At 35.6% G+C, this 13,040-nt stretch overlaps 1 protein-coding gene across 1 annotated transcript; it reads right to left on the bottom strand.

Moving 5' to 3' along the window:
• Window positions 1–3,354: 3,354 nt before the first annotated feature.
• LOC148947104 (uncharacterized) lies at window positions 3,355–10,549 on the bottom strand. Its single transcript, XM_089096868.1, has 2 exons — window positions 10,456–10,549; window positions 3,355–3,794 (listed from the first exon to the last, which is right to left on the bottom strand). Exons 1-2 carry the CDS (start codon window positions 10,468–10,470, stop codon window positions 3,441–3,443), a joined length of 369 nt encoding a protein of 122 aa, XP_088952994.1. The 5' UTR covers window positions 10,471–10,549; the 3' UTR covers window positions 3,355–3,440.
• Between the last annotated feature and the right edge of the window lie 2,491 nt (window positions 10,550–13,040).

Raw genomic sequence — 13,040 nt, 5'->3', positions numbered from 1 at the left:
TCAAGAGAAATAGAAATTTGATAGAAACGAAATTGCTTTGGCATTTCAGAACCCTTGCATAATAGTTGAAATATCTGGCAGATTTGTATTCCTAACAGAATTAATTATCAAAATTAGTAGTATTTTCTTTCATCGAGCAAAACTGTAAACGAAACTTCAAATACCGTATCACGAAATCCATCGTTTATCTGGGTAAAAACTTCGAATATTAATGCAAGTCGAAAAAAAAAACTCTTTCAGGCAAACTTCAGAAGTCTATAAGAACTGCATGATGTGGCTGTAGTTATCGTGAATGAAAATAAACTTATCCACTCTGTGTGGATTGAAGCCGCTTCTCTTTTGCGCCATTACCAGGCCTGCCTTCGAAAATAGTCTTTTTGCGGTGGCAGTAGTCGCAGGAATAGACAATAACTTTCCGGCAAGTGCGCCGACGTAAGGAATTTTACGCAATTATGCCAGAAAAAATTAAGCTACAAAAGCAAGCAAAAAAAAGCAGCAGGCCGTGAAGAGACTTGATGAGAAGACAGCACTGGGAATGAAAATAAAAAGGCTGTAGTTATGTGGCTGTAGTTATCTTGAATAAAAATCAACTTATCCAATTTGTGTGGACTGAGGCCACTTCTCTTCTGCGCCACTACCAGGCCTGCCACCGAAAATCGTCTTTTGCAGGAATAGACAATAACTTTCTGGAAAGTGCGGCGACGTACGGAATTTTATTGCGATTATGTCGGAAAAAATGAAGCAACAAAAGCAAGCAAAAAGAGAAGCAGGCTGTGAAGAGATTTGACGAGAAGACAGCACTGAGGGTGAAAACAATACTGAAAAGGTTCAGACTGTGATTGTTGATGACAAATCAGACAGTTCTCTTGGGTAAGGTAGTGAAAAGGAATTTGAACTTAGTTTTGATTTGGGCTGCAGTTGGTAACTTTGTAAAAGTCATCTATGAGGGCCATTAGGGAGAAGGTAGAACCTGCTGCAAAGGTCAGTGTGATGACTATGAGTGGTGGGAGAGGTAATGTGTGAAAGTGACTAGAACAGCCAGATACAAGGGCAACAAGTTCTTAATCTTAGACCTGATACAGACAGTTGGGATTAGCTGACTCCAATATTATAGCCAAACCTATTTAGATATGTTTACTCTTTTTCACAACACATTTCAGTGATTGAATATGTCCATGATTGAGTTGAGATACTTCAATTTTAAGATCCTTTGTCCAAGATTGGGCAGTAGCCTATTTTCCAAGATTAGACTCAAGCTAAAAATTTGTAATTACAGTCAGGCGTCGAGTGTTTGTGCATTTAAAATGTTTACCATTGTATATGGGTGAAATATTCAAACTAATTCAATACTTACCGAGAAAATTTAGACAGAGTAGGTGGAGATAAATCAATTTTCCAGTTGGTATAATAGATATAAATACTCAAACTGTGATTAGGGAGACAAGCATTTATAATTTCTTTTCCGTTCATTTCTGTCCACATCTGAAATAAGCTCCTCTCCAGTAATTAAGCACCTCCTAGTCTGATCCTAATTATTACACCTCCAGTGGTTTTATGACTAATAAGGAAACACATTAATTGTCCTCGATGTTAATTTCAGAATTTAACAGTTTGAAATTTGAAAATTTTCAGAACCTCCCGTTTCAAGTAACGCTGCTATGTCATGGAATCAAAACTTTAGTATTTATAAACACCTGCCTATGGCGAGGACAAAAGAAATATTGATCTTTTGGTATACCAAGCTGTCTTGAAATAGAGAGGTCCTTAAATCTCAAGTTCCTTCCTGGAATTTAATCTGGTGTCTGTTCGAAAGACAATTGCCTATTCAATGGATGCGCTACAAGAACTAGTGCTGAGTAAAAACTCACCCTGGAAGCTCAACGAATTCTTTTAAAATAATTTGTGTGCGCACTTGTTCGTTTAATTTTGAAAATCGCACTTGATTTCTAAGCAGGAAAATCGAAATCCTTAACCACACGAGAAAAGAAAACCTCCATCACTGCGATTGACGCAAAAAAGAATTAGCGCAAATTAAGTCAAAGTCAGCAGAACGCCGCCGCCTTGGCCTGCGGTGGTGCGCCGGCGGCGGTCAACCAGGCTTCTCGTCGGCAGAGTTCGATGCACGCGCCGGCGCGGCGCCAGGGTCTAGTAATAGGCCATGGTCAGTCGTTTCATCATGCGACTCTCTCCAATCTCTTAGTGAAAGATTCGGCGTAACGCTGATTGCTGCTTTCTGCAAGCACATAAATTCACCTCTTCTATGGAGCTTTCAGTATCGTGCCTCCATTTTATAGCCGACAACACGAACACGAAGACGCACAACTTGGTTCAGTTATCTTAAGGTTTACATGCCAAGAACTGTGCATTTGAAGAACAGCTTAACTCGACAGTGCACTTTTATTTGGAATGATCTTTCTTGTGATGTTATCCCTAAAAGTTTCTCTATTGACTCCTTCAAACGAAGATTAAACAGTCCCTTACCACCTGGTGATGGAACGAGGTACAAGAATAGTGGCACACCAGATTTAAAAGTACATGACGCTGTATATTCATGAATAGAAATATATAATATGGATAGTTTAGGTAATGCTTGTGATTGTTCTAAAACATAATCCTAAGACTTAATACTGCAGGGGCTTAATGTAAATGAGAATAATGAAAATAATATTTGTGAGCTTTTGCGACGGATTGGCAATATCATTGTGTGACGATTGTTAGTAATAATGGGACTAGTGGCGCCACTACTTCAGAAGCTTCGAGAATGTATTCATGGTCTTTTAGAAGAGGTGTATAATACAGCTTAGCTTTTTTTCATGTGTTTTAAATATAACAACGTGTCCCATGAGTGTCTGTAACAGTTTGGCTCAGACAGTTTGGCAAACAAGCATTTTTTTTATCAAATTTTTGGTCTTTGCCGAAAGTTTCATTGCAAAAAGCCTCCCTTTTTTCCGTTATTGGACTGCCATTTTTTCAGCCATTGCAAAAATATCTCCAGATAAAGCGTTACTATTTTTTCCGTCATTGCAAAAAGCCGCACGGTTTTTTTTTCTGTCGTCGGCCATAGTGTCGTTGCAAATATTGTCATTGTATCAGCCTCTCTACTTCAACGCGCAATAACCACTTTTACCACTCTCAGCTGATTGAGTCCTTTAGCTTCATTTTGTGTTATCTATAGTAGGAAAGTTAATGTGGCATATTCGTAGACCTATTAGTAAAAGTTACTATCAAAGGTGGAAAGCATGAAATAGCCGCTATTCCTGTATTTACATTAAAAAATACGACCTTTACATCAAGAATAAATGTCGCTCTGACCCGTTTTCTCTATACTGATGATCAACTCAACTACAAGTAGAATAAAATACAATAATTTATTATCTTATTTCTATAAAAAAAACGTAAAACACAACAACAATAATATACATCATTATCTCTCTGAATTCCTATCTTCCATATCCTCCATATCCACCTTGGCTGTATCCTCCTCCATAGCCGCCTTGGCCATATCCTCCTCCATGGCCGTGTCCTCCTCCATATCCACCTTGGCTGTATCCTCCTCCATATCCTCCCCCAGACTGATATCCCTGGTGTCCCTTTTTATATCCTTTTTTGTGTCCTTTTTTATGACCTTTGTATTTCTTTTTGTGTTTGTATTTCTTGTGTTTCGTTTCTGAAGTTTCTAAATCTGCACTTGACAGGTTTAATGCTGTAATTTCACCTTTCGTCCCAACAGCATGGCTGGAGACCTGCTCATAGGCAGCTGCAAGCAAAATAGTAGACACCAAAGTTAAAATCACCTGAAAACAAAAAATATTTTAAACATATGTTTGACTCTCACATTTTTTAAGACTTGATTGTCGGTTACGTGCTTAGTAATAGCTGTTTTAATGTTTTTCCATTCTCAGACGAATAGGGCGTATTTTACCCGTATTACAAAATAAGTTGCAAAATAAGAAAGATAACTAACTACAAAATTTATATAATTTTTGCATTAACGGAGTCGTTTCGTAAGAAGCACCAAAGATCGGCTGCACCCTCAAATTGTTGTCTTTTTTCTTTTTATAATCCTGAAACTGGCTACTTCGTCAATTCATTTCCGGCCAAGAGCTTTATTTGCTTATATTCATAACATAGTTTGATGTACAGGGTTTATGTTCGACAAAATTGAGTCGTTAAGAAAATTGGCTATCATATTTGATATTCCTAATAGTTCTTCCCAAAAACATCTTGTTTAAAAAATGACAATCCCATCTACCCACATAAATGTATCTGCAGGTAACTCCCAGTCAATAGCTAATCTTCTTTGGAAACAATCTTTTGAGACTGTATATGGATACCTCAAGCCTCAAGCAAAACGAGTACTTTTTATCATACAGTCAGTAGGTTTCATTAAAATGGTCATGAATTTAACGCATAGGTGCAGTAAGTTTACCATTTTTAGAGATGTCGTCCCAGGAAACTATACAGGAATAATTGCCACTTTTTCAACAAATTGTTTTCGGAAGCCATAGCGCAAACTTAAATTTTTTTACAAATCGCTGAAAATTTTTGGCGATTTCATTACAAGTGTATTCGATTTACCGTTACTGATCCCCTCCCATCACAGTGAAACTTGTCAATTATTGGAAGTGTTGACCATTGGAAAATTAACCTCGTCCCTCATAATGTGAAAAATCCGGTAAAAATATCCACTCTTGAGTCATTTCATTTTAAAAAAGACTACTAACACAAATGGATCCAACTTAGCCCCCCCCTTTAAGTAAGAACCATCTTGCGGTCTATTTAGAAGACATATTTTAGATATATGGTGTTTTTCCATCAATAAGACATTGCATAGGCCTCCTATGCTACTCTTTCCTCATAAACATAGTGGATGGAGACAAAATAATGTGGGGACTCGTAATAAAGGACTGGGTTTGGTACCTTATCACAAAGTCTTATATCTAGGGTGTGCTCCAGAATTCAATTATAATTTATGACAGACTCATCATTTGTTATAAGAAAACGGATACTACAAAATTATAAGCAGTCTTTATCACCGTATATGAAGATCGTATTACCCTCTATGGAATAACAGGCCTAAATCAGCTCGAAGGTACCACTCGTTTTGTTTATTTAAACACTATAAAAAATATTTTAGTTTTTTCAATTTTCACTTTTTCTTTTTTTTCTTTTTTTGCTTTTCTTTTTCCCTTTTCTGTTTTTGTGTGTAGGATTGGTTGGATTAAAATTAATTTATTTAGTGTATTTGAATTTTTTTTATTCTCTTCATTTTTTTTTGGTACGTGATATTTTAATCTTTATAATATTTTTTTTTAAGATTTAGTACTTAATTGAAACGTATGTCTTTTGACAAGCCTAGGAGCCTTTGGGGGTCAGCACCGTGCATCCATTGCTCAGTTAATAATGAATAAATCTTATCATGTGCAATATAAACATTTCAAAAGCCATTTCAGGCTAAAGACAGTAATAAACAAGTAAGGAGCTTTTATGATAATTGAGTTTTGGAACACGCCTTTAAACTGTTGTGAGTGATTTCTTTGAGTTACATCTAGTACATCCTCCTTCTTATTTTAATTTCCCATTCCTATGTGCCTTATTTAGCCCCGCTTACCAAACCAAATATATAAACGAATTAAGCATTCGAGTAGTAAAGACAAAAGAAAGAAAAAAGACAATAGTAATTTCTGCCTAATTTCTGAATTGAAATACTAAAGATGTCTAGAATTTTGTTTTTATAAATTTATTGTTTATAAAAGAATTATAGTGTACTCATTTGACAATGGGATATATTTAAATTTTTGCTGACTGCAAATATATTTCTTGACTTTATCCAATTATATCTAGTCAAATACTCTTTGGTTACATTCATTATAAAGCGCGTCAATTAGTAGGAGGAGCAGCTCCCCACTTTGATCTCGAAAAATACCTTTATTGGCACCTTTTTGAGTATTTTCTTTAATAACCAGCAAAAATCGTCGCCTAGATGTTGAAAAATTCATCCCCCCCTCCATTTTCGTGACTTGACGCCCCTGTAAGATACCATGCTAGTCAGTTACCCAGGTTAATTACTATTTCTAATGCATATGCTGAATCTCTACTTGAAGGAATTAAAAAATGGATTTGATGAAACCGGTCCCTTAGGGACACCTCGCCTTCCTGTAATGGAACCTTAAAGAGCTATATAGTAATTTTCACACAAGAGTAGCTACATAGAAAAATTTATTAAAGAAAAAAGTGTCAGCTAAGAACAAACTGCAACAAAATGATTTTTATGACACAAAATGGCTGAAATTCGCATTTGTTTTGTCAGTATCTCTAATGACAACCAGAAGAGTCACCAGAACTTTTATGTTCCTTTCTAATCGGCTCCATCTAGACGTTATACGACGATTGACTCAATAAGGCCACGCCCAATAAAAAATATACGAAAGTAAAAAATACAAAAAAAAACAAAAAAGACAAAAAAAAACCGGATAAACACACATCTATGACAACTTTTCTGAGGAAAATTGGCTAATTTTGTGTTTCCTTAGATAGGTAACTAATCCTTTAGCTCGAGACTACCTACTGAATTTGATGGTGCAGTTTTCATCAAGGTTGAACTTTTTCTAAGCGTAAAAAATTTCTAAACAAAGCTGAGACAATGTGAAAAATATAGAAATACCAGGAAAAACTCTTAATTAAGACATTAAAAACTTTTCCTAGGGTAAGGCAGTTTCCACTGACTCAATAGCAAGTTTTATGTGCTAATATTGTATTTCTCTTTAATTTTGATTTGCTAAGGGTATTTTCTCCTTGCTATAAAATCTTGGACATATTTCTTATGCTGATAAACTTCGATGGTAACCTTAAACCTTAGTTTACAAATTCGGCAAGTGTTAGAAAAATGGATGAAATTTTGAAGGTTTTCAGAGTTCAGGGTGCAAGAATAGGTTTGAAAATTAATGTTGTCAAGCCTAAGTCGCTTTAAAGGGTTTAAAGGACTTTTAAACTGACTGAAGGTTTTTAATTGATTCTGGCGTTTCACTTGAATTACAAAAGCTGAAAATTAACATTGCAAGAATATTATACTATTATTATTATCATCTTAGCCGAATAGTATTTCGCCTGTGATAATTCAAAGGTGGTATGTGACACTCATTATCATGATGATAGTTATAAATATTTCAATTGCTCTCTACCTATACGATGTCATTGTTTTTTGTTTGGAAGATTGGCATTACAGATTGAAAATGCTGTTCAATCTTCCATTTTTTCCATTTCAAAAATTACGCCTTAGGTCTTAATTCTGATTGGTCAATCATAAATTTTATTCTTGAAAGTTGGACATTTTTCAACCTGAGAATTGGCGCTGAAGCGTTCCATAATCTCAGTGTTATTCAAAAAAGTGTAACTTTAATGTGGCCTGAGCATCATAGAAGATGGGAACTTGTTTGTACCGTTGTCAGGATTGGGTTCTTATGTTCTCGTGATTGATTCTATTTTTCTTTTTTGAGGAATGGGGCTTTAGTATTTGGCTTTTACTTCAGACTTTAGTCTGAAATTTTTAGTTTTTTTTATATTCTTCTTTACTCATCTTGTTTACATTTCTTCGCTATTGATAGCTTTTTAAGGTGTATTGGATATGATCCATGTCAACTTTATGCTTTCACTTTTTGACACCTATTCCACTTCCTCGCTGCAGGGCCCTGAAACCGAAATTAGCACCACCTGTAGGGATTTTAAAAATCCAACGCCGTATTATCTTTACCTTTTTATTTACTTTTTGTGTTAATAAAACACGATATTTCAAGTAGGGAATAAAGAAAAAAATGGCCATAGAGTTTAGAGCATTGACGGTTGATGCTTTGGAAAGCTGATCCAATCATCATCAACCAACACTGATTCAACCTAACCTAACCTGATTCAGTCATCATCAATATTACAGAGGATCTTTTGTTGACTGGAGCCCAGGGCCCATGGGCCATAAGAAGCCAATTGCCGGCTGAAATACTGGCATATTCTGCTTCTCTGAATCCTCCTGATTCTTATCTTGACATAACCCTTGTTTACGCAAAAATTTAACAAGTCTACCCTCCCGCTAAAATGTGTTTACCAGGCATCATTTTAGGATTCATGCAATTTGGCAGACTTATAGCCAACGGCACACTTTAGGTCACTGCTATTGTTGATAGCCCAATGTGGCGCTATAGTACTACAAAATTACCAGAAACGGTGCTTCAGTGACACGGTCCATTTTGTCATGGAAAAGTGGCTCGTTGAACTTGCGATCGAACTAGCACTCACAAAATTTCAAACGATATGGTGAAAGTTGTATGCACGATGGGACCGGAAAAAAAATGGAGAGAGCATAGGAGATACTGCACTTTGTAGTAAATGCCCTCTACTACAGACACTATGAAAGACAAATCTATATGGGACATTTCGCATGCCCTACTGTTCTGGGAAAGGATAGAAAAGTAGAGATAAATAGGTTAATCAATGGAAATTTTAAGATAAAAGTTACTGGAATGATAGTGACTAAGGGGGTAGTATGAGGGTTGACCAGTTTATCCATGTATATACAGATATCTTGATCAGATAGAAACAGAAAGGCACGATAATCTACCAGTAGAAATATCATTCAAGATCGATCGTTATCACAGAGTGTGTTGAACTCAAATCCTTCGGAACCGAAGGAAAGTTCTAAACATTGGTGCAACTAGAGTCTTATAGAAGCCAATTAAGGATAAAAGATGAAGATCCTCTAAAACCATTGTGGGCGCTTGAGTCGACATTTTACTAGCTGGGCCATTTTTCTACAGGGACAAATAGCAAGCTTGTCACCCGGCCTTGCTGCAGTGAGAATCAATCCTTGGTTCCCGCATTGCCAAGAAGAGCATGAATCCACTGTGCTACTACGGGGAAGGGATTCAATTATGCATAATAAATCTAACAGGGCTGAAGTTCCATATATATTGGAGATGAAAACTATTTAGGTACTCGCATGATATATTGTCTAGTAAAAGAGTGGTTTGACCTCAAACAAATTGCTATACAAATGATTCTTTCACTATACGACTAAAAAATATGTGCTGATTCCAAATCGGAAAAATTTACCGCTCTAGCTCTTTAACAAATTCTAGTTATTTAAGCTGAGGTTGTGGGTGAATTTTGTAATGTAAAGGATCCTGTCCTTAAAAGATATTTCCGAATTTAGAAAGTGGTTTAGGGGTCCGATTTAAATCCCTTATACATCAGAAAATTACAGCAACTTGGATTGAGAACGGAGAGGGTGAGTAAGTCTCTGAGGCAAATTTGAGGTACATAAAAGTCTGATTTTTTTGAATACCGTCATCGTCCACGAGTTTCGAAGGATTTTCGCGTCTCCGATTCTTTGTCTGGAAACTACTTTCTAACTAACGCTTGTAAAATTTTACGGTAAATACAGAGGTAGATTTGAGGCACAAGGATTAACAAAAAATCTGATTTGTCCATTGAAACTAGAATAATTCCTGAAAATTTTTACACAGTCGCTAAAGTTATAATGTAAACTGCAAAAATATTTATGGTGTCTGAGTGAAAATTTAAGTTTTTTAATTTAATACCTGAAAATTTTAAAATTAGTTTGCAGGTAAATGTTTGATGCTGATGCTGATAAAGACTTGCGGTAGAAACAGAGGTAGATTTGAGGTACAAAAATTAAAAAAAAATCTGATTTTTCAATTGAAACTAGAATAATTCCTGAAAATTTTAACATAATCGCTAAAGTTATTATTAATAGCTCGACCTAATATTTTTCATCTAAGTAGAACCTATTTTTCTGACTAATCCTAATGAAATATACATAAGTATGATATAAATATAATACTTTAGAAACAAATTTGTACTGTATATTTGCACATTAGGGAAGGTGGGGGTAAAATATTGCGGGTCTACATGCCTAATGTGTCAGGTACAGTTATTCTGCATATTATGAAGTAACAATTGCTTTCTAACTTCATACTATCGAAATGCTTTACCCCCCCCACCTAATGTGAAAATATATAGCCCAAATTATATATTTAACATCTATTCTGTCACTTCTCTTTGTCTTGTCTTACGCTAAGCTAAAAGAGACTAAAAAAAAACGGCACTACAGTGCACCAATGGATGAACAACTTGAGTGGTCATGGCTATATCATATAAGTGCCATTAATTTATTTTGAGAAATTAAAAAATATAGTATTTTAGATTATAAGACGAAGTCTGTTGGATTTGAAGCATATCACCCATAAATTACAGCCTTTCTCGACAGCTATTAACAGTAAATATATACAAGTTACAGGATGAAAAATTGGGAAGAAGAAAAGCCTAAAAGAAAACAATTTTATTAGTAAGTGAGTAAACTTTATTCGTTTCGATATTGAAAATAGTAATCGTTTCTTAACCACATTATTGCTATTGTTATCAAATTATAAAAAAGCTTATTCTTACCAAAATAAAACGCATTTTATACTATATCCTCATTGAAGGTTAAAAAATAACTGACTCAATTTTCATACTTGGTTACTATTTATGTCAATCTGTAATCCCTCCGGTGATGTTTGCCCATGCTTATCTTTATAAAAAATATTAATTGCTTAAACAAAATGCCCGTCGCTGATTATTAAACGTATGGTTTTATTACTACACGCTACCTTGGTTTCAGTTCGTAAAACGATCAAATGTCAGCGTATAATTTATAACTGCGTATTAGGCTACAACTCGGACATCAATGAATCATATCTATCTGTTTGGATTAACTCTAAGTCATATGCTTCTTTTCATAGTGTATTGTAAAAGGAAGAAGGGGCTGGTACTCCCTTTCGTACCTCTACTTTCAAATCATTTCAGTTACGTCTAAAGGACATACCTGACATTTTGACATTTTTGTCATATTTGCTAAATATTGTTTCCTAAGTGAATCTTAAATTTAGCAGTGTATCAGCAGTTTAGCATATTTGCATTCACACACAGATCCTCCTTAACTGAATTGACCTTCTGTCCTCCATTTGAGAACAGCTTAGCGATCAGCTTTTTGTTAATTATGTCAAAAGTATAGTATTAAGGTAGTTTTCACTTTCCAACAGCTCTAATTTAACCACGTTATGCTTTATCTGCGTCTTATGTAATAACGTTAAGAACGAATTATATTTCTCATTTCTGTTGGTTTTTAGGAGGAGAGTGATCAACTCTCCTCGGTTGTTAAGGGGTCGATCAGTATTACCCTTAATCGTATCTATCTATGGATTAAAAACGCTTCTTGACTACTAAGGCTCTTGCTCAGGGGAATTTGTTTAGCTGTAGCCTTCGTAGACTAGCAGCTGATGAGCTTGCAGAGTCACAACAGTGACTTCCACCCCAAGAAAAAGACGGCTAAACCAGGACTTGAACCTCAGCCCTGAAATACATAGGGTTGCAAATTCAGCATGCGTTCAATCTGTGATCCTATTATATCCGAGTCACATCTTGTTTTGAAACTATTTAAGTACCAATGAAATCCAAATAAAACTATTTTCTGCCCCCTGGAACCATCTTAAGACAGTGTAATTTGGCTCACTGCTATAATTTTGGCTCACTCACTAATTTTGTTTATTTAAGGGAATAGTTTATCATTCTGTTTGGACGAGGAGATGGCTCTGATGCTTACAACTTATTTTGATTTGTTATCATGATTTTTGATGAGTCATGAAAAAACTATTTGATTCATTAATACCTTTAATTCAACAATTCAGAAAAATGAAAAAAAAAATTAAATAAACAGCCACTGCTAGAAGGCCAAATGACCTGTGCACAGAAGCTTAGTCAATCAGATAAATCAGATAATCAAAAGACAAAAAAAAGAAAACAAGTCCCATACAATATCAGGTTATGATATTGGCGGATGCAGAACGCTGTATAGGGAGCAGCATACACGTATACACGCATGTTTAGAGTCTTTCTGGAGAATTCTCCCTACAAACCCTCTGATAAATCCCTCAAAAGAAGCTACAACAGACCCAGAAAGCTTCGAAGTGTAATGACGTAAAACAATACTTGCATATCAGGCAATCTTAAACTTGGCGCCATGAATCTAGATAAGAAGAAAACGAAAAACAGAAAATATACAATCCGCTGTTTTCTTGAAATAATTGTTTAATTTTTACTTAGGCTATGTTGAAGTTGTTTTTCGGCAGTGATTGAAAGAAAGACCAGTTCTAATATAAGAAAAGAAAGTAAGGTTTAATCACGGATTAAGCAGACGAATAAAAGCCCCACATAGGCTCCATGGTCTGTAAAGGATTCAGAATGACCTCTTATCAAACAGTTCGTGGTAACGACCTGTAAGTAAGGAGCGACCCGGCTCAATAGTAACCAAAACTCTAAATAACGGAATTCTGATATCAATACATATATCAAAAGAATTGCCGTTTTATGGTGATTTCAAATATATAACTTTCATTAAGTTTAGTCCTACCCATCAAAGGTTACGAGCCTGAGAAAGCTTTCCTGATTTTTGGAAAAAGGGGGAAACACCCACTAAAATTCAAGAAATCTTAATGGAAATCACACCATCAGATTCAACGTATCAGAGAACCCTATTTCAGATGTTTGAAGCTCCTATCTGCAAAAATGTTGAATTTTGTATTTTTTGCCAGAAGAAAGATCACGGATGCGTGTTTGTTCGTTTGTTTTTTTTTCTCCAGGGGTGATCGTATCGACTCAGTAGTCCTAAAATATCGGGAGAAGGCTCATTCAAACAGAAATTAAAAGTTCTAGTTCCCCTTTTAAGTGACCAAAACAATTGGAGGGCAACTAGGTCCCCTCCTCCACCCATTTTTCCCAAAATGGTCCAATCAAAATTTTGAGATAGAAATTTCAAAATTGGGCTGAAAGGCCCAATAACTATGCCTTCACATATAAAATGACCTCCACATCCCCAGGGGAAAGGTCTTTAAGTTATAGATTTGCCCATTGTTTGCGCATAGTATTTGTTATTGGGATGTATGTATACATTTTCAGGTGGGGGGGGGGGCAAATTTTCTTTCTCTTTTCTGCCT

The sequence above is a fragment of the Artemia sp. Qi Xiang Cuo genome, chromosome 11, assembly GCF_049724085.1.
Source record: "Artemia sp. Qi Xiang Cuo chromosome 11, ASM4972408v1, whole genome shotgun sequence".
NCBI lineage: Eukaryota > Metazoa > Arthropoda > Branchiopoda > Anostraca > Artemiidae > Artemia > Artemia sp. Qi Xiang Cuo.
The sequence above is the reverse complement of the archived record's forward strand: the minus strand, read 5'-3'. Positions and strand labels throughout refer to the sequence as shown.